Genomic DNA, 22,761 nt, shown 5'->3' on the forward strand with positions numbered 1-22,761 from the left:
AACCAACAAAAAACTGCCCTCAAAATTTCTTCTGAGGGCAGTTTTCACCTGGAAAAGAGGAAGCCACCGCCTTCTGGTGCTATACTGAAAGAGTAGGATGGATAGTTGATCTGTACAATGCCATATTTTATCAGAAATATCTTCAACAACAGGTGTAGGATGAACAGGAGGGCATTTTCATGCAACAAGAACCAGCCAACTTTCTCTTGAAATGCAACTTCACCTGGCGCCTCCGTAGCCAGGTGGGAAGGAGCAGCAGTGCGTAGCACACGCTTCTTGATTAGACCGAGGTTCGAGCCAGTCACCACCAAATACGGATAGGTCAGGGAATGACCACCGCATATCCTGGAGCAATATGGCCTTAGTTGCTAATGCTCCTAAAAACCAAACAACAGTAACAATAACAAACAAGGAACTTCACCTGGGAAATAAGCTTCAAAAGCCTTTGAAGCACCTGTACATAAAACACAACACTGACTCTTCCCTTCAGGTACAAATTCCTCATAAATCACAACCTGTTTGTCAAAAAACATGAGCATCGTCTTGATCCTGGACCTTCTGTAAACAAAATCTTTTGGGCCTTTGATTTTGAAATCCACTGCATGCTCTGTTGCTTCATCTCCATTCAATTGAGCAATGAATGAATTTGATAATTCATTCTTTACTACAATGAAAAACTGTGACACAGAATGTTAATGCTAGTAATAAAACTGGTTGTTATTTACAATCTGCAAATACCAACCAGCCTACTGGACAATCTTTGTACATGAATACTGAAGGAAGCTTGAACAATAACATACCACTTCCATTTATTTACAAACTCATTACACATGACTGCAACAGCACCAATTAAGGAACTTCATTACCACACCTTGCATGTCTTCTGAAATTTTACGTCACTTTTCTTTGACATGCTACTGAAAGATATTGAATTTTATTGCAGCTAGCCTGCATAATAAAGTAACTGACATTTTTAATTAAGAAAAGTATTTATGATAATATAAAATAAAGACATCAATGTCATTAACTATAAATATAAATTCATTAAAAGGTAGCACTGTTTAACCAAGTTTCTTAGGGGATTTTATGGCACATCAGCATCTAAAGCTATATTACACCAAGTCAAGTTTCTTAACAGCAGGCCTATACTAAGGCATGAACTCTGGAACAATATCCAGATCAACTGGACTGAAACTTGCTATTTAACATACACAAAGAAGCTATAATACTCTCGGAACTATGAATATCAAAACCAACAATGTTTTTTATTGATGCTTTCCACAACCCCACCTCTATTATCAATAAGATTTGGGATGGGGAAGAATTCTCTCCCCCACCAATTTATCAATAAGTGTTAGTAAAGTAAAAGTCTCACTGAATAAATTCTAGAAATGGCATATGTCAAAATCATTTATATAATTAAGACTTTTTTTATTTTAAGAAACTGCTCTATTAGCTAAAAATTTTTCAACTTTACATGAAAATTAATATTTAATTAAAAAAAAATACCTGGGAAACTAATTCATCAATTAAACCCACTAAAGAATCCCTCTCTTCCTCTATAGATTTCAGCTTTGACTGTAACCGCTGCTTTCCAACTTTTAAAGATGCCATTTTATAGACTCATTTTCATCTTGTATATCTGAAATCAAAAGTTATTTGTAATAGAATGCAAATAACGTAAAACTCCACATGTAATAAAAAAAATTTCTCATACATAATACTCAAAATAAAATGATCAAGTGAAAACTACACATTCTCTTATTCCTGAATTATAATTCAGAGGGCAACAAGAATAGTGAGGCGAACAAAGGGTTGCTGTTACCAAGAACGGCTTAAGTTCTGCAAATTGCATTGTCTGGAGACTAGGCACTTGCGAGGTGATCTGATTGAGGTGTATAAGGCCTTGAATGGTTTGAGCAAGCTGAACATTGATGGGATTCTTCCTCTTGCTCAGATTGCACACCTGAGCAAGCATAAATTCAAGTTGAGGAAAGACAGTTGTAGAACAGATGTGCAGAAATTTGCCTTTAGCCAGTGGGTAGTTGATTTCTGGAACAAACTTCCATCTGTCGTTGTGGAAGTTGACAACTTAAATAAATTCAAGGCAGAACTAGACAAATGTTTGGAGAGAATTGATGGGCGAAATGGGAATTTTTTTTTTTTTTTGCTGATGCTTGCTTTTTAAATAAGCTTGCTTTTTTGCATCATATGCCTCTACCAATGCTAATTCAAAAAGTCCTTACTACATGCTAAATAGATATTTGAGAATTTTGGTTGAACTGTCATGGCACCAATAATTCTTAGGGCAACCTTCTGGTCAAAACATTTACTATATTGCAGAAGTTTTTCCTTCAGCTGCCTTTATTAAACTGAATGCCTGACTGGAACAGTAATGGACAACACTATAAGCTCCGCCAAAATATTTAAGTAATTAGTAAAGCAACTATAACAAATTATAACATTATAACCTAAAGTAGTAGTTGGGTGTTTTTTTTTTTTTTAAATGCAAGTCATTTATAAGGTCTGTGCAATGTGATGAGCCAATTCAAAATTTTGAACAAATGGAAATTAAAAATCAATTTCCAACTACTACGTCTGGACATCTAACAAGTAGTTTATTCACTTTGCATCCCATATTTATATATCTGTGTAATTCATAACATAAAGGTCTACTCATTAGCCACAATATATCTATTCAATACAAACCATAAAGTTTGCATTCTTATTAGCTTATGAATAATTTCAGGAAATCACATTTTACTTACATGAAATTCAATGTGAGTGTTTTGAGAATAGCCTTTATTGCATTTTTTACTCCGTTTATATTTTCCAATATCCCAATTTGGTATTCACTCATGGTGGCAGGTTATCCACTGATTCAAATCAGGCTGACAACCATTGACTTACTCCACAACACTACAAACAGAATGAATCTGCTAATTTCTGCATCAAGCACATCAACTGGAGCCGAAAGGCTTAAAATAGAATTCATCTGAAAACATTGTCCTTCACAACTCCAGAGAATGCCAAATCACCACAATAGCCAAGATAACATCACCTTATATGTGCAATATGTTCTTAGTAGCCTAACTAGGGCAGGGTTCAAAAAACTGTTCCTTGAATTCTATTTGCACATTTTTGTGATGTCTAATGCCAGATAGGCACTCATCTGGAAAGTTCTGAAGTGCCTCTTTTACTATGAGCACTTTCATCCAGCACTGCAAAATTCGTGATTTCTTGCAAATGGAGATTATTAGAGATATCTATGGCCTTACTGTTCATAAAGATGACTGCAAATGGTTAAGATATGGACTTATGGGGAAAAGGGGGAATGGTAAGAATTTTGGCCAGCAAGATATCTTTGTATAAAATATATTTTAGAGCTGTACTATATTAACATATTTTATACACAGTGGCTGGTCTCACTGATTCTGTCACATGTAGACCAAGCAGAAATATAGAAGGTATCTAAATGTAGAATGTGTTGAATAAATTAAAATTAATGCATGCAAAAACTGTAGATAATGAAAATTAGTCACCATATTTGCATGTAGAAAAGTACTGAATGACAGGTGAGCTTCATCATCATCATCAGCCATTTTTCAATCCACTGCAGGATGAAGGCCTCTCCAGCAAACTTTCCAGTTCCTTCTGTTTTGAGCACTGGTCATCCATTTACTACCCACAAACTCATGAATTTCATCTATCCATCTCCGCCTTTGTCTTCCAGGTTTTCTTCTAGCTCCTCTTGGGTACCAGTCTTATTTTCTTAGTCCATCTGTCATCATGTCTTTGAGCTATGTGTCCTGCCCAAGACCATTTTAGTTCTTTAGTTCAGATAAGAATGCCCTTTACTTGAGTTTGCTGCCTAATCCATGTGTTTCGCTTCTTATCTAACAGTCTGATTCCCAATATAATTCGTTCCATTCTTCGCTGCGTAGTTCTCAGCTTCTCTTCCATTATTCTTTTGGTGAGTGCCCAAGTTTCACTTCCATAAGTCATGGTGGGGAAGTATACATTGGTTCATTATTTTACATTTCGGACAAACAATCTCTTCAGTATGTGACTATGTTTCCTGAATGCTATCCATCCAAAATTTATTCTTCTCTTGACTTCCAGCCATTTATCACTATTACAGCTAATAACTTGTTCCAGATAAGTATATGACTCCACCTTTTCAATTACTGCTCCTTCAATCATTGTCCCTTTCTGTGGCATACTTGTTCATCATTACTTTTGTTTTAGCCATATTCATCTTTAGTCCAAAATCCTTACTAACTGTGCATAACTGATTAAGATTTTCCTCTAATTCTTTGGGATCGTGGCTTATGACCACAATGTCATCTGCAAATCGTAAGTGGTTTAGTTACTCTCCGTTCACATTGACTCCTTTCTGCGACCAGTGTAATCTTCTGAAAGCTTCCTCAAGGACAGCAGTAAACAGCTTCGGAGATATTGTGTCACCTTGTCGAACTCCTTTCTCGATTTTAAATTTCCTACTGTCTTTGTCTAGTCTAATAAAGAAGGTAGCATTCTCATATATTTTCTTCAAAATCATAATATGTGGGGTATCTATGCCTAGTCTTTCCAGTGCCCAAAACATTGCTTTATGCTGTATAGAGTCAAATGCCTTTTCATAATCCACAAATGCCAGGCATAATGGTGTTTTATATTCATTTGCTTTCTCCATTAGCTGTGATATTACAAGGTGATCCATAGTTGAGAATCCTGTCCTAAAGCCAGCTTGCTCTTTTGGTTGATTCTTATCAAGTATTCTTTCTAATCTGTTAGTAATGACCCTTGTGAACAACTTGGATGTGGGATAACAAGCTAATTGGTCTATAATTTTCAATTTCTGATTTATCTCCTTTCTTAAGCAGCAAAACTATGATTGCATTATTCCACTGCTTAGACGTCACACCTTTTCTAATGCACTTTGTGAAGAGCCTTGCCAGTTTTCGTGTTATGTCTCTTCCTCCCAATTTTACCAACTCTACAGTAACTTCTTCCCCCGGGGCCTTCTGATTTTTCATTTTCTTTAGTGCATGTTCTACCTCATCAGGAAGAATATTGGGTGCAATCCATCTTCCCCACTGCTGGCATCATTCCCTCGCTCCTTGTATAATTCTCTATAGTAGTTCTGCTATTTGAATTATGCTTTTTCTGCTGTTTATAAGTACACCATCGCTATTCTTCAGTTTCAGTATCATTTGTCTTTCTGTATTACTGCTCATGGCTGCTGATTTAAAGCCTTTGTTTTCCCTTAATGCTTGTTCTACTTTTCTTGTGTTAAATCTTCTTATGTCCTCTCTGAGTCTCTTTCTAATGGCTTTGCATAACTCAGTATACTCAATTTTCTCCTTGTCAGTGTTTATCTTGCTCTTCATTTGTCGCCTTCGGTTCATCATAACAAGTGTTTCTTGACTAATTCTTTCTTCTTTGGATTTCTTTTTCCCTATAGGTTTCTTGGGCTTTATCACTTTCAGAAAGTTGTAATATTCCTCGTCGATATCTTGGTCCTGAGCAGTCTGCAGAAGCTCAAACTTGTTCTTAAGTTCCAGTACATACTGCTTTTTCTCCTCTTCTGTTATCTCAAAGACCTTTGTATTATTTACTCGAGTCAGCTTTTTCCTTTCCTTTATATCAAATGTACATTTTACCATTCTGTGATCACTCCAACATTTACCTTATTCAGGACTGCACCATCATTCACAATATATCTTCTGTTAGTGAGGATGAAGTCGATTTCATTAGTTGTTAATCCATTTGGACTCTTCCATATCCACTTTCTGTTCACCCTTTTCTTGAAAAAAAAGGGTTCATTACTGACAATCCTTGAGATTCTGCAAATTCCACAAGTCTTCACCTCTTTCACCAATTCCAAAATTTCCTACAGTTCCCCTTTCTGCGCTGTTTTGTCTTTTTCCAACCTTAGCATTGAAGTCACCCATAATAATAGTGTAGTAGGTTTTCTGCTCATCTAGAAGACTCAATTTCGGTGTACATTTCTTCAACCTCTTCATCATCATGGCTCGATGTTGGTGCATAAATCATTATAACCTTTAGCTTGTACCTCTTCGAAATATTGAGTATTAGTCTTGACACCCTTGGTGATGTACTTTTGAATTCCAAAATGTTTTTTAAATCTTTATGGACCAGAAACACAACTGCACCTTCACTTCTTTCACTGTTTCCATTGGTGTACAGCAGATTTCCACTTGATAAACTTATAATTGATTCATTTCTTCTTCTTGTTTCAGCCAAACCGATGATATTCCAATTCACATGTGAGCTTACAAAGGAATAAATCATGAGGATGGAGACCATTTGAGAGGAACTTTCAAGCCTTTCAAACAGTAATTATACTGTTATGTGGCCAAGACAAGTTTCCCATGAGTGCATATAACTGAAACTGAAAATTCCAAATAAAGTAGTCTTGGTGAACTATCATAGCATGTACAGCTAGTACTCATTTGCAAAGAGCAAGGAAATTCAAATTTGCCCATCAGAGGGCCTAGTGTTTGAAAAAAACGTGTCCTTATAAAAAAAAAAATTTAATTAAGGGACTCAGCTACCCAACTTGACTGGTGAGCCTATCATCAAGCATCAGGCAGCATGATAAGATCACCAAGAACTGAAGGCACTGATCACACAGGAAATAATTATTCTTGATTACTATTATCAGGTGTAAAAAAGAAAAAAAAAAAGAAAAAACATTATGGGTGAAGGTCAGGTTAACTAGGATAAGGGCATATCTGATAGGGGCAAAAGTAATATTGAAAAACAAGTATCCTTTGAGTAACCTTCCAGCATATCTGCTGGAAGGTTAACTATCTTGACTAATAAAGTCTAGAAGTTTAAGAGAGGTTTGGGGAGCACCACATGTGGGAACAATATTTCACAGCAAGGCAGATTTATAATCTGTAAGGTTAGAAGTAGTTCAAAGAAAAATAATGGGAGTAATAATTTGTTTTTTGTTTTTTTTTGTTTTTTTTTTTTTGCTGATGCTGTATAAGCTTGCTTTGTTGCTTAATTTGCCACTGCTAATGCTGAGAGAAAAAGAGAATACTAAGTTTTTTCAAATTGCAGGAAATAATACTTGTGACATGCTTATGCCAAGAAAGGTTAGAAGTCAAGATTTCCAGTAAACATAAGCGATCTTTTTTGGCAATTTAAGTGTTTGGATGAGCATGAAAGCAGAAGACCTTTTTTTGCAAGAAGAATCTACAAACTGAATTTTAGAAAGATTGAACTTCTGATCTCCGGAATGACCTGGAGATCAGAATTTCAATCATTAAAAACTAGTATTTAAGGAATTGGTTGTTGTTGTTGTTGTTATTTTGGTTTTTAGGAGCATTAGCAACTAAGGCCATATTGCTCCGGGATATGCGGTAGTCATTCCCTGACCTTTCCGCATCTTCCGTATTTGGTGGTGACGGGTTCGAACCCCGGTCTAATCAAGAAGCGTGTGCTACGCACTGCTGCTCCTTCCCACCTGGCTACGGAGGCGCCTTAAGGAATTGGTGGTGAATATTCAAATTGTACCTGCTTATGTGGAGTATGATTTATCGAACCAGAAATTAGAATGCCATGTATTATTATGAAATGAATAAGATTTAATAAGCATGCACTAATTGCCTTGACTTAAAAATGAAAAACAATATTCTCTTAACCCAGCAGTATCATCCCATCCCCTCACAGGACCAGCAGGAAAATATTTATTGCTGGTGACTCACTGGTTGGGGATCAATAATTGTTACTTTGTGTATCTTCTTATTGGTGTCTGTAGTCTTGTATCTGCTGAGTTTGGACTAATTTATATTATTTTTCACTTCGTATGAACTATGATCCTGCTGGGAGGTTGCTATACCCTTTATGTTACCCCACCCACAGTTCTTCATTACTGGAACACATTCTTTCGTCACAATGATAAGTATTTTGAGTTATGTTTGAATATTATATACCCCCTTATAAAATTTAGGAATATTTGCACTAAAGCAAACATGACTTGGACCTTTTAAAATAATTAATTTTAATGCAGTAAATAGACATTCCCACACAAGCAGTTTATGCCACATATCTGGATCACAACTATTTTAACAGTTTCTATAATTTCTTGTTAAATAAATATTTTTTAAAATTTAAAACAGAAAATTAAAAGTTATGAATTTTTAAAGTTTTTTTTTTTTTTTTTTTTTAAATCTGTGATTATATCCTACAGCAGTCCAACCATGCAAGAAAAAAAGGAATGCTTATGTGTTGGGGGGGGTTGCTGCCTAATGGCACAGGCACCTTGAAAAGAATAGAGATGAATGATGTTATGCAATTATTTCATTTACAATTTGTTTCAAACTAAGAATAAATAATTTATTATTCATCCAACCCAGTCTGAAGTACAAGGGTGGAAGGTCATCAAAAAATGTTAATTTTAAGTTATTGCTGGATTAGCTTAGTGGTCACAAAAAATAATTTTGGATTTCAAAAAATCCTGGATTTCAGGAAAGCATGAGCATTAAAAGTATCATATGATGCAAGAAAGAAAACTTATATAGTATCAGGAAATAAATAAAAAAACATTTCACCTATCCATCCCTCCCAAAAGATTGCTTGAATTTATTTAAACTATCAACTTCCAAAGAAAGATGGAAGTTTGTGCCAGCAATCAACCACTTGCTGACTAAAGATGAATTTCTTCACATCCGTTCTGCAACTGTCTCATCTGAATTTGAATTTATGTTCCCTCAAGTGCATAATCTGAGAAAAAGGAACAATCCCATCAGAATTGAGAATGCTCAAACCATTCAAAGCCTTATACACCTTAATTAGATCACCTTGCTGGTGCCTAGTCTCCAGATGGTGCAATTTGCAGAATTTAAACCTTTCTTGGAAAAGCACCCCTTTGTTTTCTCATCAATGTTTTTGCATTTCTCTCTGTACTCATTCCAGCAACTCTACATTCTTCCAAAAACAAGGCCTCCAGACCTGTATGCAGTACTCAAGGTGTGGCCTATCCATTGCCATCTTATACCTTTTTTTTTTTTTTTTTTTTTTTATGTAAACCCCAAGCATGAGAGGTATTAGAACCAATAGTACTTAGTACCGTGTTTGGGTTGGAGGTTGAGAAGATGAAAGAAGATATTTGTTGACATTGGACTTGAACTTCTGTAGACTGTAATTTTCAGGAAATACATACAAAGGAAGGTTGTTCCAAAAAAACAGCAGTTGAATGAATAAACAAGGAAGATGAAAAGTTCGTTCTGTGAGTTTGAAGTTGGACAGTAAATGGATTTTGGCTGGTGGCAGCATGGGTTTGGACTGTTTTGAAAGAGAGAGTGGGAATTATAGAAGCCAATTCAAAAGAACAGTGCCCATGGAAGTATCTGTAGAAGAGGCATGCAGCAGAAACAGTACATCTATGAGACAGCGAGTGGAGAGACACTGTTAGAGATGAATCATTAATTAACTGCCCACTTCTGAATGGAATCAAGAAGCCTGAGAGAGGTTTTGGGAGCACCACCCAAGATGTGGGAACAATATTCCATGGCAGGGCGGATTTGCGATTTATACAGAGTGAGCAGCTGTTTGGAAGAAAAGTAACACCGAGAGAAAACCAAGTTTTTTAGATGCAGAGGAAGCAATATTTGTAATTTGCTTGTGCCAAGAGAGATTAGAAGTCAGGGTAATCCCCAAAAGAGATATATCGTTTTGCCTAGAAATCAGGGTGTCACTAAAGGTAAGCATAGAAGCAGAAGAATCCTTTTTGCGAGATATAAGACAAGACTGAGTTTTAGAAGGGTTGAAATCAACTAAGTTGTCTTTGCCCCACTGGAGAATTACATGAAGATCGGCATTTAAGGAATTGGTAGCAGATTTTCGAGAAGTTGAAGCTGATTGAGCAGGACAAAGTTTCTCAAAATGGAAAGTGGAATGCAATGTACTATCATCAGCAAAACTATGGATAGGATTTCCAGTCAATGGAAGGTCATTAATATACAAGAGGAAAAGAGTGGGTAAAAGAACTGAACCTTGGGGAACACCGGCATTAGTGGAGAAGTTAGAAGACAGAGAGCCATCTACCATCACCCTCACTGAGTGATCAGAGAGAAAACTGGATAACCAATTACTAAAAACAGTTGGAAAACCATAAGATGGAAGCTTGTTCAGAAGACCTTTATGCCAAACATGATCAAAAGCCTTTGAGATGTCAAGAGCAACTACTTGTGTTTCACCGAACCTTTTCATTGAATTAGTCCATAAATTGGCAACATAAGCCAGAATATCACCAGTGGATCGACACTGATGGAATCCATACTGGCGATCGTTGATCAGATAGAAGGTTTCTAGGTAGATTAAGAGTTTCTCTATTACTTTAGAACGAGTAGAAGTAATTACAATGGGACGATAATTGGATGGGAGGGATTTGTCACCCTTTTTAGGAACTGGCTGGATATGAGCAAATTTCTAAGCAGAAGGAAAAACACCTTTGGAATAAGAAAGTGAAAAAAAGGCAGCAAAGAATAGAAGTAAGTTCAGGAGCACAGGTTTTGAGAACAAGTGGAGAAATACCATCGGAACCTGGAGCTTTCTTAGCATCACAAGATTTGTCAAAATCCTTCTGATCTGAAGTGCCTAAAGGACCTCTCACTTCGAACGTGTACTTAGAAGGGTTGTTTGTGATTAAAATATCAAGTGTATTGGCTGTATGATTAGGATTGTCCGGTATTCTTGTAGGTAAATGACCAATCTGTGCAAGGTCATTAGTAATTGCAAAAGCCTCAGCATCTAGACCAGCTGGGTCGGTGTGACTATAAAACAGAAGCCAGCTGGAGTTGTGAACATTAAAATCACCAAGGAAAATTACCTCACTGTTAGGAAAGTTGGACTGGAGAAAGTCGAGCTGCAAAGAGAGGAAGTCAAGAGCTCCAAGTGATTAGTGGAGTTGGGAGAATGGTAGAGACAACAGATGAATCTGACACAATGAGGTAGAGGGATTTTAAGCCAGAGAAGATCAAAGAGAGGAGATTCCAAATTGCCAAGTCTCTGACAGGGAATATCAGAAAGGACATATGCCAACGTACCATCTTTGTGGCAAAAGGAATCATACAGCGAATAATTTGGGCACCTGAGATGAGCAGTAGTTGAATTAACCGATAACTGAGATTCTCTCAGATAAAGTACACGGGGTTTGGCAGACTACAAGTGAAAATGGACATCATTGAGATTAGAATTGAGACCATGTGTATTTGTGAAATGAATTAGGAAGTGCTTGGGAGGTTTAGATCTTTTCGCAGATAAGTTTGCTCTATTTAGTTTGACAATTCATGGTGTATTCAATAGTAAGAAAAAGTGGGCAGGGGACATGCTGTATGAAGTAATGAAATTTTTGGATATGGCATACACATGGTAAGAATATACCCAGATCTTTGACATAACGTGGCCTCGACAATGTCCCCCCTCTGCATAAACACTACTTGGACTCCCTCCAGTCACTATCTGGCAGAGTAGAAGTAGCAAGATTATACACTAGATGATCCAGAAGCCTCCTAAAGAGCTACCAACAGGTTTGGTCCCGTGTACTAACTAGCGGCCAGCCTGAAAATATCGTTTTAGAGCTGTACCCTCAAAATGTAAATAAGTTTGGATCTCGCCATGGTGTTCATCATAACCTCAAAAGACATCAGTCATATTGCATAATGGAAGAGATGGAGAAGGGTTGACCGGAACTTAGCTCTGGAGACTAAACATGGGTTCCACCACTTCAAGCCTCCTCATAGACCGGGGTTCGAGCCCGTCACCACCAAAATACGGAGGATGCGGAAAGGTCAGGGAATGACCACCGCATATCCTGCAGAAATATGGCCTTAGTTACTAATGCTCCTAAAAACCAAATAACAACAACTTCAAGCCTCCAATAAGCAAAGTGGTGGTATTGCACCAGTTAATGAGTCATCTACCACCTAGTATTGCCTGGTAACACAGCGGGGTGGCATTCCTCCATCTAATGTGGACAGCACAAGTAATTATAGACCTGTTCACCTCAACGCCTGCTTATGTTTGGTTCACACATGGGTGGTCACCCATGTGCTTGTGCATGGGGGTTATACCCATGATTACAAAAGTCCCACACTCGTGAAGGTGCAAGCGGAGGATCTGGCTGTTACAGAGCATCCTGACTTCTGACTGTTATAGAGCACTCCTCCATCTGGTGTGGACAGCACAAGTAATTATAGACCTGTTCACCTCTACCTCTGCTTACATTGGTTCACACCTGGGTGGTGAAGAGGCTCAACGAATGGGCAAAGGCTCGAGGAGCACCTGGCCAACTCCATATTTGTTGTTAAAAACCAACCCTTCTGCCTCCCAACCTTCTGCAACACCTTATGGGAAGCAGAGATTGACATAACATTAGCCACAAGAAACAGACACCCACATCACAAATTGGACGGTTAGAAACGCCTGGACGACCTCTGACCATCGTACAATAACCTTCACATTAGAAAGGAACCTGACAAGAACAGCTGCCGACAGGCACATGCTAAATAGATTTGCCCTCAGCAAGGCAAACTGGGACACCTTCCGAGAGAATCTACGCACAGCAGGCCAGCAATACCTGCACACACTGAGGGAGCAGGAATGCAGGAGCGAAAACCCAGGACGACTCCAGAAGGATTTAACAAATAACAGAAGCAGCAGAGAAAGCCATGAAGAGAAGAATCCCCATAGCAGGGGCCACGCCCTGGTGGACTCCAGAGCTCACACGAATGAGGAAATTAATACAACACTGAAGAAAACAATTTCAGAGGGCTAGGAGGAATTGGCCGCAACAAGAAGTCACTGAACTCAGGAACCAATATAGAATCACTAGAAATTGTTATACTGAACAGATAAAGAAAAGAGAATCATGGGAGAGGTTGGTACAAGGGTCAGGAAACAGCAACCCCTGGGGGGATGGTATACAAAATTACCACTCACAAACTCCCCAGGGGGGAAGTCATGACAGCCACCAAAACAGCACAAGGAAATTTAACCATAACCTGGGAGGAGTCGATTGGGAACATCCTGGACAACATCCTTCAGGAGCTGCCAACAACACTAACAGATGAGCAGCAGGCTATCTGCCAAGCAAACAATTGCTATAATAATGACCAAATAGAACCCCCCTTCACCTTAGAAGAAATTCAGGATGCAGCAAGCCACGCAAAAAATAAGAAATGCCCTGGACTGGACCTAATTGAACCGGAGATGGCAAAAGAAGCAATGGAACATATACCGGAATTACTGCTAAAACTATTCAATTGCTGCCTGGAAGCAGGTAAATTTCCACTACAGTGGAAAAAGGCAAATTTAAAACTGCTCCTAAAAAAACCAACAAAGCCACCAGAGACGCCTAGTTCCTACAGACCCATAGCCCTGCTACCAACCCTCAGTAAAATATTCGAAAGGCTGCTACATACCAGAATCACAAGGCATTATTATGAAGTAAATCCTAACATGACAAAGCAATATGGATTTACTCCTGGCAAATCCACAATCGAAGCAATACAGAACCTCCTCTCTAGAGCCACCCATTGTCAAAGGAAATACTTCCTCGTCATCGCAGTGGATTTCGCTGGGGCATTCAACACCCTCTGGTGGCCGAGTGTCTTTGCGAGACTCGGAGCTGCCAACCTTCCATTGAATCTTTATTATTGCATGAAGGATTACCTGGCTGATAGAGCAGTGCAAGTTACCACACCATATAAATGCCTCAGTCGCCCAGTCTGCAGGGGCTGCCCCCAGGGTTCTGTCCTGGGGCCTCTCCTGTGGAACATTGTCTTAGACGAATTCCTCGCCATGAATCTGGGTGGTGTGGAGCCTATGCAGATGACTTGGTCTTGACCATCGAGGCTGACAGCAGATCCTCCTTAGAAATGCAGGCAAATGATGCCCTGCAAAAGCTGCTAGATTGGACGAAGCTACACTTGCTCAAACTAGCACCTGACAAGACAAAATCGGTGCTGCTAAAAGGTATGCTAGATTTAAGGAGACCACCACAAATTAAGATTGAGAACAAAACAGTTAAGCTGTGTGAACAGATTAAATACCTAGGAATAATCCTGGACAGAAAATTAAATTTCAAGCCACACCTAGAATATATTAAACAAAAGATAAGAAGATACGCGGCCCTCATCGCTAGAGTCACTCGCAGGGACTGAGGACTCAGACGTACTACCCTGTCTCTGTACTACAAAGCTCTCTTCATCCCTGCCATCACATATGGCTCCCCTGTCTGGTACACGAGGGTGGCACTAGAGGTGAATAAACGGATCCTCGAAACCATTCAGAGGACTATCCTCCTTACTATGTCGAGAGCAACTAGAACGACTAGCACAGCTGCCTTCCAAGTCCTGGTAGGAGTTCTGCCCCTGGATCTCGAAGCTATCCACTGTGGTCTGCTCTACCATCTTGCCAGAAACATATCGGCTACAATGTATGACCTCACCACTAACATCACTAATGACCGCAACTGTGAGAAGAGAAGAATCACCGACCACCTCATCCAGATTTGGCAGAGGAGATGGAGCAACACAGAAAAAGGTGCAGTGACCAGAAGATTCCTCCCCACTGTCACCAAGCTGTACCCTAAGGTGCCAGCGTGGTTCCACCCTGGTCGAAATACCACCTTCCTCCTTACAGAGCACGGCCCGTTTAAAGCTAAACTTCAACTTGGCATCATAAATAACGCAGACTGTCCCTGTGGCAACCCAGAGTCCTAGAGACACTTAATGTTTGAGTGTAATTTGTATGATGACCTACGACTACGCCTAATAACAGCAATCCAATATATCCCAGACAACCAAGAACCCAGACTGTTAGACACTTAGGAGGACTACAAGGCACTCAGTCAATATGCCCAGGATCTATTTTCTAGAAGGAAAACAATGATAGAAATATACCAAAGGCAACCCGACTAGAAAGAATGCAGGAGGTCAAACAAGTAAAAAAAAACTCAGCTTACAACAGAAAGTCAAGACTTTAGGATGATTTGGTTGGCCTACTGTCGACCCAAAACTGCACTCCCTTGTGCAGTTTTTTTTTTTTTTTTTTTTTTCTGGGGAGGGGGAGGGGGTATTTGTTCTTCTCCTCTCCTCCCCATTTTTTTTTTTATTTATTTTTTTTATTATTATTTATTTTTTTTTTTTCCCTCTCCTCGCCTCCCTATGTCGTGGGGCATGGGCATGCCCCACTTAAAATGGGGGATCACCTTCCTATCCAACCCCTTCTTCCTATTTCATCCCCCGTCTACACCCTCCCTCCCATTACTTTCTCTTGTACAGCGATTGCCCCACATGTCCAAATTTAAATCGCATCAAATTTTGCCCGACCTTTTAGGCTCTCTAGAAATAGTTCTTTCAGCATAAAAACCCACGCAGCACTTTCTAAATGCAATTTTACTTAAATCAACAGCGATAACTCCAACCTTTATTTTAGGTCCTAGTCACCGAAATCCCAGGAAAGTAAGTGGCAGGACCTGCCAGAGTATAATTAGTCTCTTGGTACACCCGGCCGGCGTCCCCATCGCTAAGTATGGTAACGCGGGGTCCCACTGGGGGCCTGGTGGCCAACAGGCCGGATGAACAATGGGCACAACAAACTACATACCACATGACCCATACATTATTTTTAAACCTCTGGCATAGACAGGGTACTGTCACTCGATACATAGAACATACGCGGAGATGGGAGAAATCCCCGGAGCCGTCAGACCCTCAACATACCTATACCTATACGTGGGTGGTCACCCATGTGCTTATGCATGGGAGTTATACCCATGATTACTAACAGTCCCACACTCTTGAAGGTGCAAGCAGAGGATTTGGCTGTTACAGAGCATCCGGACTTCACCTAGATGATCCTGCAGAGCTTCTTTCACCAGTGCCTCCATTAATTTCCCTGGAACAGAATTTAAACAAACAGGTCTATAATTACTTGTGTCACCCTTTGATCCTCCTTTGTAAATTGGGGTCGGTCACATTTACACATCTATTGCTCACAGTTATTAAAAAATCATTTAACTCACTACCATAGTTTAATACATTTGTGGTATTCCCTTTCCTGAATAACTCCTCATGTGTAAATGTAGATGCAAAATACTCATTCAGTTTGTTAGCTACCTGAGCAGGATCATCGACAGCTGAACCATCAATATCAAGTACTTTGCATTTATCAATGTTAAACTTCAGTTGCCACTTCTCAGCCCATCTGCCTAACTTTTCTAGATCCTTGCAGTGGCATACTGTCATTACTGTAATTAACAACCTTTGTATCATCTACAAACTTGGACATTAAGCCTGATATACCTTCATCATATATCATTGATAAATAAAGAAAACAATATAGGCGGACTCCACTAATAACATAAGTCCATGACAAGCAGTGTCCATTGATTACCACTGTCTTTTCCAATTCAACCATCCCCTTATGCATAGCAGCAAGCAACTTGCCCTTAATGCTACACTGCTCAATTTGTACAGCAATCTTATGTGCAACAATATCAAAAGCTTTCCTGAAATGCAAGTATATGATGTCAAAATTATTTTTTGCATCCAGTTCCTTTGTGGCCACATTGTAGTATCCAATTAAATCAGTCAGATAAGAATTCGCCTTAACAAACCCATGCTGTCTGAACTATAAATGTCTTGTCACACAGCCTTGTCTGGATGACCCTGCATTACTTCTTTAACCAATAACTCCATTATTTTCCCTGGAATTGAAGTAAAACTAACAGGTCTGTAAATTACTCATGTCACTCTTTGATTCCCTTTTATGAATTGTTAATACATTTACACATATCCAGTCCACAGGGACCACCCCTGAATGCCAGGATGCTCTCATAATTTGGCTAGGTGTTTGCTTACTTTCTTTACTGCCTTTCTTTATTATAACTGGACAGATCCAATCCACCCCAGGTGCCTTTCTTATGTTTAAATTCAACAACAACTTCTTTCACTTGCCTCTCAGTATTACAAAATCATTTACCTTCCTGCTAGAGCATGATAAACTTCTGGTCTCCACTTCCTCAGAGAATTCCACAAGTGTGAATGTAGATGCAAAATATTCATTCAGTTTGTCAGCTACCTGAGAACAATAATCAAATGTTGAAACATCGATATCAAGTAGATCAATCTGATTCATCCCCTTCCTTCTAGAGTTTACATAAGTAAAGAACTCTTTGCTGGTTTTCTTTGTGTCCTTTGCCAAAGATTTCTCGTAATCTGCCTTCGCCTGCCTAACCTCCTTTGTGACTTGATTACAGACTAGCTTATATCTGCCAGCTTCTGTGTTGCCTGATAATTTATATGCATCCCATACATTTTTCTCCTCTGCTATGAGCCTCATTAATTCGTCCGACATCCATTTAGGCCTGAACCTTGAACAGTATTTCTTAGTTGGTATGAAAAATCTAGTATCTTCCATTATTAATTTCTTGAATGCTTCCCATTTAGAATTTTCTGTTGGGAACAGCAGCTCACTACACAGATTTTAAAAACTGCCCAAAACCACAGTAGTCACTTTTATGAAAGCAAAAACCCTTCCCTTTACCTCTGATGGTAGTTACATATTTAAGTAAATCCCTCACCAATACACTGTGATCTGCTAACTAGTAATATCTTTATCTGCAGATTCTTAATGCATAAATAATCACTGCTGATAATCAGATCAAGATTATTACTACCTCTCGTTGCCTCTCGAACATGCTGCTGTAGAAAACAAGCATCCAATAAATCCACAAAAGCCTTGCTTGTGTGCGAGTGACAAACACACAAGTTCAAGTAAATATCTGGAAAGTTAAAATCTCTCATTATAAGACATTCTGATTTACTGGCCCACTGTTTTCTCTGTACAATTGTTTGTTGTACTCAACAGTGTCATCAAGCCTATAACACACTCCTACCCTTTTTTGTTTCCCAGTGTTTATGTCACACCAAACTGACTCACCATTGCACTTGCCACCCATGTCAACTGGATGCACTGCTTTAGATTTTGTTTCTTAACTCACAATCACTCAATTCTGCAAAATATTTTTGATTAAATTAAATAAAAACTACACAGTATCTCAATATTAAAGAATTTTCTGATGCCTGTGATCATAAACCATGATCCTGAAGAATTAGAGGAAAATCTTAATCAGTAATGCAGAGTTAGTAAGGATTTCAGACTAAAGATGAATATGGTTAAAACAAAAGTAATGATGAACAAGTATGCCACAGAAAGGGATATAATGAATGAAGGAGCAGTAATTGAAAAAGTGGAGTCATATACTTATCTGGGACAAGTTATTAGCTGTAATAATGATAAATGGCTGGAAGTCAAAATTTTGGATGGATAGCATTCAGGAAATATAGTCACATACTGAAAAGCAATATCCCAATTTGTCTGAAATGTAAAATAATGAACCAATGTATACTCCCCACCATGACTTATGGAAGTGAAACTTGGGCACTCACCAAAAGAATGGAAGAGAAGCTGAGAACTACACAGCGAAGAATGGAACGAATTACATTTGAAATCAGACTATTAGATAAAAAAAAACACATGGATTAAGCAGCAAACTCAAGTAAAGGACATTCTTATCAAAGGAAATTCTTATCAAACTCAAGTAAAGGACATTCTTATCAAAACTAAAGAACTAAAATGGTCTTGGGCAGGACACATAGTGCGAAGACAAGATGACAGATGGACTAAGAAAATAACTGAATGGTATCCAAGAGGAGCTAGAAGAAAACCTGGAAGACAACGACAGAGATGGACAGATGAAATTCATGAGTTTGTGGTAGCAAATGGATGGCCATTGCACAAAACAGAAGGAACTAGAAAGTTGCTGGAGGGGCCTTCATCCTGCAGTGGATTGAAAATCGCCGATGATGATGAGCTGGAAGTTGAAATTTTCACTATATTACTAAGTTATTAATCTCTCTAAAAGGTCATTTTTATAATGGAAATTGCACTACCCTTTCATCGTTATCATATGTTCCCGTTATAAGAATCAATTTTGAATGCCTTTATATTTTTTTAAAGCACGTTTCTGGAGGTCACGCCAAAAAACAATTTGCACTTTCGGGTTTATTCGGCTTTTCTGTTAGTGCATCTAATTATAATCGGGTAGTAAACTCTTTCTTATTGCATTTGAAATAATCACGATAACTTGAATTCTGTGGGTTTTTACGTTACGGTGGTGTGGTAAAATGTGTTCCTCTTCACTAAAATCTTCAGTCATAAAAAACTAATTTTCAGAAACTTCTCTTCATTCCTATTTATTTATTACAATGATGAAGGGAAAGCAACCCACGAAAAGTGCAAATGTGGGGAAGTGCCAGGAAACGCAAAAAGATCTAAACCTCCCAAGCACTTCCTAATTCATTTCACAAATATACGTGGTCTCAATTCTAATCTCAACGATGTCCATTTCCACATGCAGTCTGCCAAACACCATGTACTTTTTCTGACAGAATCTGAGTTATCAGTTGATTCAACTACTGCTCATCTCAGATGCCCAAATTATTCACTGTATGATTCCTTTCACCTCAAAGGTTGTACGTTTCCATATGTCCGTTCTGATATTCCCTGTCAGAGACTTGGCAATTTGGAATCTCCTCTCTTTGATCTTCTCTGGCTTAAAATCTCTCTACCTCATTGTGTCAAATTCATCTGTTGTCTCTAACATTCTCCCAACTCCACTAATCACTTGGAGCTCTTTGACTTCCTCTCTTTGCAACTTGACTTTCTCCAGTCCAACTTTCCTAACAATGAGGTAATTTTCCTTGGTGATTTTAATGTTCACAACTCCAGCTGGCTTCAGTTTTCTAGTCATACTGACCCAGCTGGTCGAGATGCTGAGGCTTTTGCAATTACTAATGACCTTGCACAGATTGTTCATTTACCTACAAGAATACTGGACAATCCTAATCATACATCCAATACACTTGATCTTTTTCTCACAAACAACCCTTCTAAGTACACGGTCGATGTGAGAGGTCCTTTAGGCACTTCAGATCACAACTTGTTGATTGTCTCTTCTCCAATGGAACCTTTATCTCATGGCTATTCCCAACCTTGTGTTGTTTGGCATTACAAGAATGCAAAATGGGATGACCTGCGAGACTTCTTTTCTTCTTTTCCTTGGTCAGATTACTGTTTCAAAACTTTTGATGTCAACGTTTGCTCAGATCATGTCAGTGAAATTATTCTTGGAATCCTTTATCCCACACTCCACTTTAAAATCACGTCCTTTAAATAAATCTTGGTTTTCCAATAAATGTGCTAAGGCTGTTAAGGAGAAGAATGTTGCATATCCTAATTGGCTTGTTTCTAATTCTCCAATTTCATTTTCTGCCTACACCAAAGCGAGCAACAATTGTAAAGCAGTTATTAATCAGTCCAAACTAGAGTTTGAACAGGCTAAGAGTAGAAAACTTGCTTCTTGCCATAATGGTAGCCGAGCATTCTGGTCTCTTGCCAAAGCTACTGGCCACAACTTTTGCCCATCTCTGCTCCCACCTCTGTCCAAACCAGATGGTTCTGTTGTCACTTCAGCCAAGGATAAAGCTGACCTGCTAGCATCCCATTTTTCTTCCAACTCATGTATTAATGATCTTGGTAAAACACCTCCCACCATTCCCAACACGCTCCATTCAATGCCTCCTGTGGTCTTCCGTCAAAAGGATGTCAGAGGGATTTTGATGAATCTTGATGCCAAGAAAGCTCCAGGTCCCGATGGTATTTCTCCACTTGTTCCCAAAACCTGTGCTCCTGAACTTACTCCTATTCTTTGCCACCTTTTTTCACTTTCTTATTCCAAAGGCGTTTTTTCCTTCTGCTTGGAAATTTGCTCATATCCAGCCAGTTCCTAAAAAGGGTGACAAATCCCTCCCATCCAATTATCGTCCATTGCAATTACTTCTACTTTCTAAAGTAATGGAGAAAGCAATTAACCGCCAACTCTTAAACTACCTAGAAACCTTCAGTCTGATCAACGATCGCCAGTATGGATTCCATCAGTGTCAATCCACTGGTGATATTCTGGCTTATGTTACCCATTTATGGACTAATTCAATGGAAAGGTTCGGTGAAACCCAAGTAGTTGCTCTTGATATCTCAAAGGCTTTCAATCGTGTTTGGCATAAAGATCTTCTAAACAAGCTTCCATCTTATGGTTTGCCAACTGTTTTTAGTAATTGGTTATCCAGTTTTCTCTCTGATCGCTCACTGAGGGTGATGGTAGATGGCTCTCTGTCTTCTAACTTCTCCACTAATGCCGGTGTTCCCCCAAGGTTCAGTTCTTTCTCCCACTCTTTTCCTCTTGTATATTAATGACCTTCTTCCATTGACTGGAAATCCTATCCATAGTTTTGCCAATGATAGCACATTGCATTCCACTTTCCATTTTGAGAAACCTTTTCCTGCTCAATCAGCTTCAACTTCTCGAAAATCTGCTACCAATTCCTTAAATGCCAATCTTCATGTAATTCTCCAGTGGGGCAAAGACAACTTAGTTGATTTCAACCCTTCTAAAACTCAGTCTTGTCTTATATCTCGCAAAAAGGATTCTTCTGCTTCTATGCTTACCTTTAGTGACACCCTGATTTCTAGGCAAAATGATATATCTCTTTTGGGGATTACCCTGACTTCTAATATCTCTTGGCACAAGCACATTACAAATATTGCTTCCTCTGCATCTAAAAAACTTGGTTTTCTCTTTCGCTCTCGGCGTTACTTTTCTTCCAAACAGCTGCTCACTCTGTATAAATCACAAATCTGCCCCGCTATGCAATATTGTTCCCACATCTGGGGTGGTACCCCCAAAACCTCTCTCAGGCTTCTTGATTCCATTCAGAAGAGAGCAGTTAGGTTAATTTATGATTCATCTCTAACAGGGTCTCTCCACTAACTGTCTCATAGACGTACTGTTTCTGCTGCATGCCTCTTCTACAGATACTTCCATGGGCACTGAACTGGCTTCTATAATTCCCGCTCTCTCTTTCAAAACAGTCTGAACACGTGCCGCCACCAGCCAACATCCATTTACTGTCCAACTTCAAACTCACAGAACCAACTTTTCATCTTCCTCATTTATTCATTCAACTGCCGTTTTCTGGAACAACCTTCCTTCATATGTATTTCCTGAAAATTATAGTCTACAGAAGTTCAAGTCCAATGTCAACAAATATCTTCTTTCATCTTCTCAATCAATTTAAGTACTATAGGTTCTAATACCTCTCATGTTTGGGGTTTACATAAAAAAAAAAAAGAAAAGGGAGAAACACAATAGATGCCATTTTCTCATTATAACAAATTTTGGAGAAAAGAAGAGAATTCAATCTACCAACATTTCTGCTGTTTATTGATTGTGAAAAAGCATATGACAATGTAAAACGAAAAAAACTTTGGCAGATTCTACGTGAAGAAAATAACCCAACCCAACTCAAGAATATTTTATGCAAAGCAATGCGAAGCCTATATAAAAACTCAAAAGTCTGCATAAAATATTCTAATGGTCAACTGTCAGACCCAATTAACACCAATAAAGGAGTCAAACAAGGATGTGGACTATCACCAAATTTATTTAATATCTACATCAATGAAATTATTAAAGAATGGAAACAAACAATTAACAACGGAATACAGTTGAACAGGTATAAAATCTAAACTATATTATATGCTGATGATCAAGTTATAATTACAAAATCCAAAGATGAACTACAGATAGCAGCAAATGAA

The 22,761-nt window shown here is 38.7% G+C and overlaps 1 protein-coding gene across 1 annotated transcript in view; it reads right to left on the minus strand.

Moving 5' to 3' along the window:
* The window catches only part of LOC150083915 (uncharacterized), a 352,627-nt gene that overhangs the window by 312,882 nt on the left and 16,984 nt on the right, over positions 1-22,761 (minus strand). Inside the window, exon 2 of the mRNA XM_090375828.1 lies at positions 1,510-1,642. Coding sequence (XP_090231954.1) covers positions 1,510-1,614 — 105 coding nt within the window. The 5' untranslated portion in view covers positions 1,615-1,642. The remainder of the gene's footprint in view (positions 1-1,509; positions 1,643-22,761) is intronic.

Source organism: Mastigoproctus giganteus, chromosome 6 (assembly GCF_048544385.1).
Source record: "Mastigoproctus giganteus isolate SK-2022 chromosome 6, ASM4854438v1, whole genome shotgun sequence".
NCBI lineage: Eukaryota > Metazoa > Arthropoda > Arachnida > Uropygi > Thelyphonidae > Mastigoproctus > Mastigoproctus giganteus.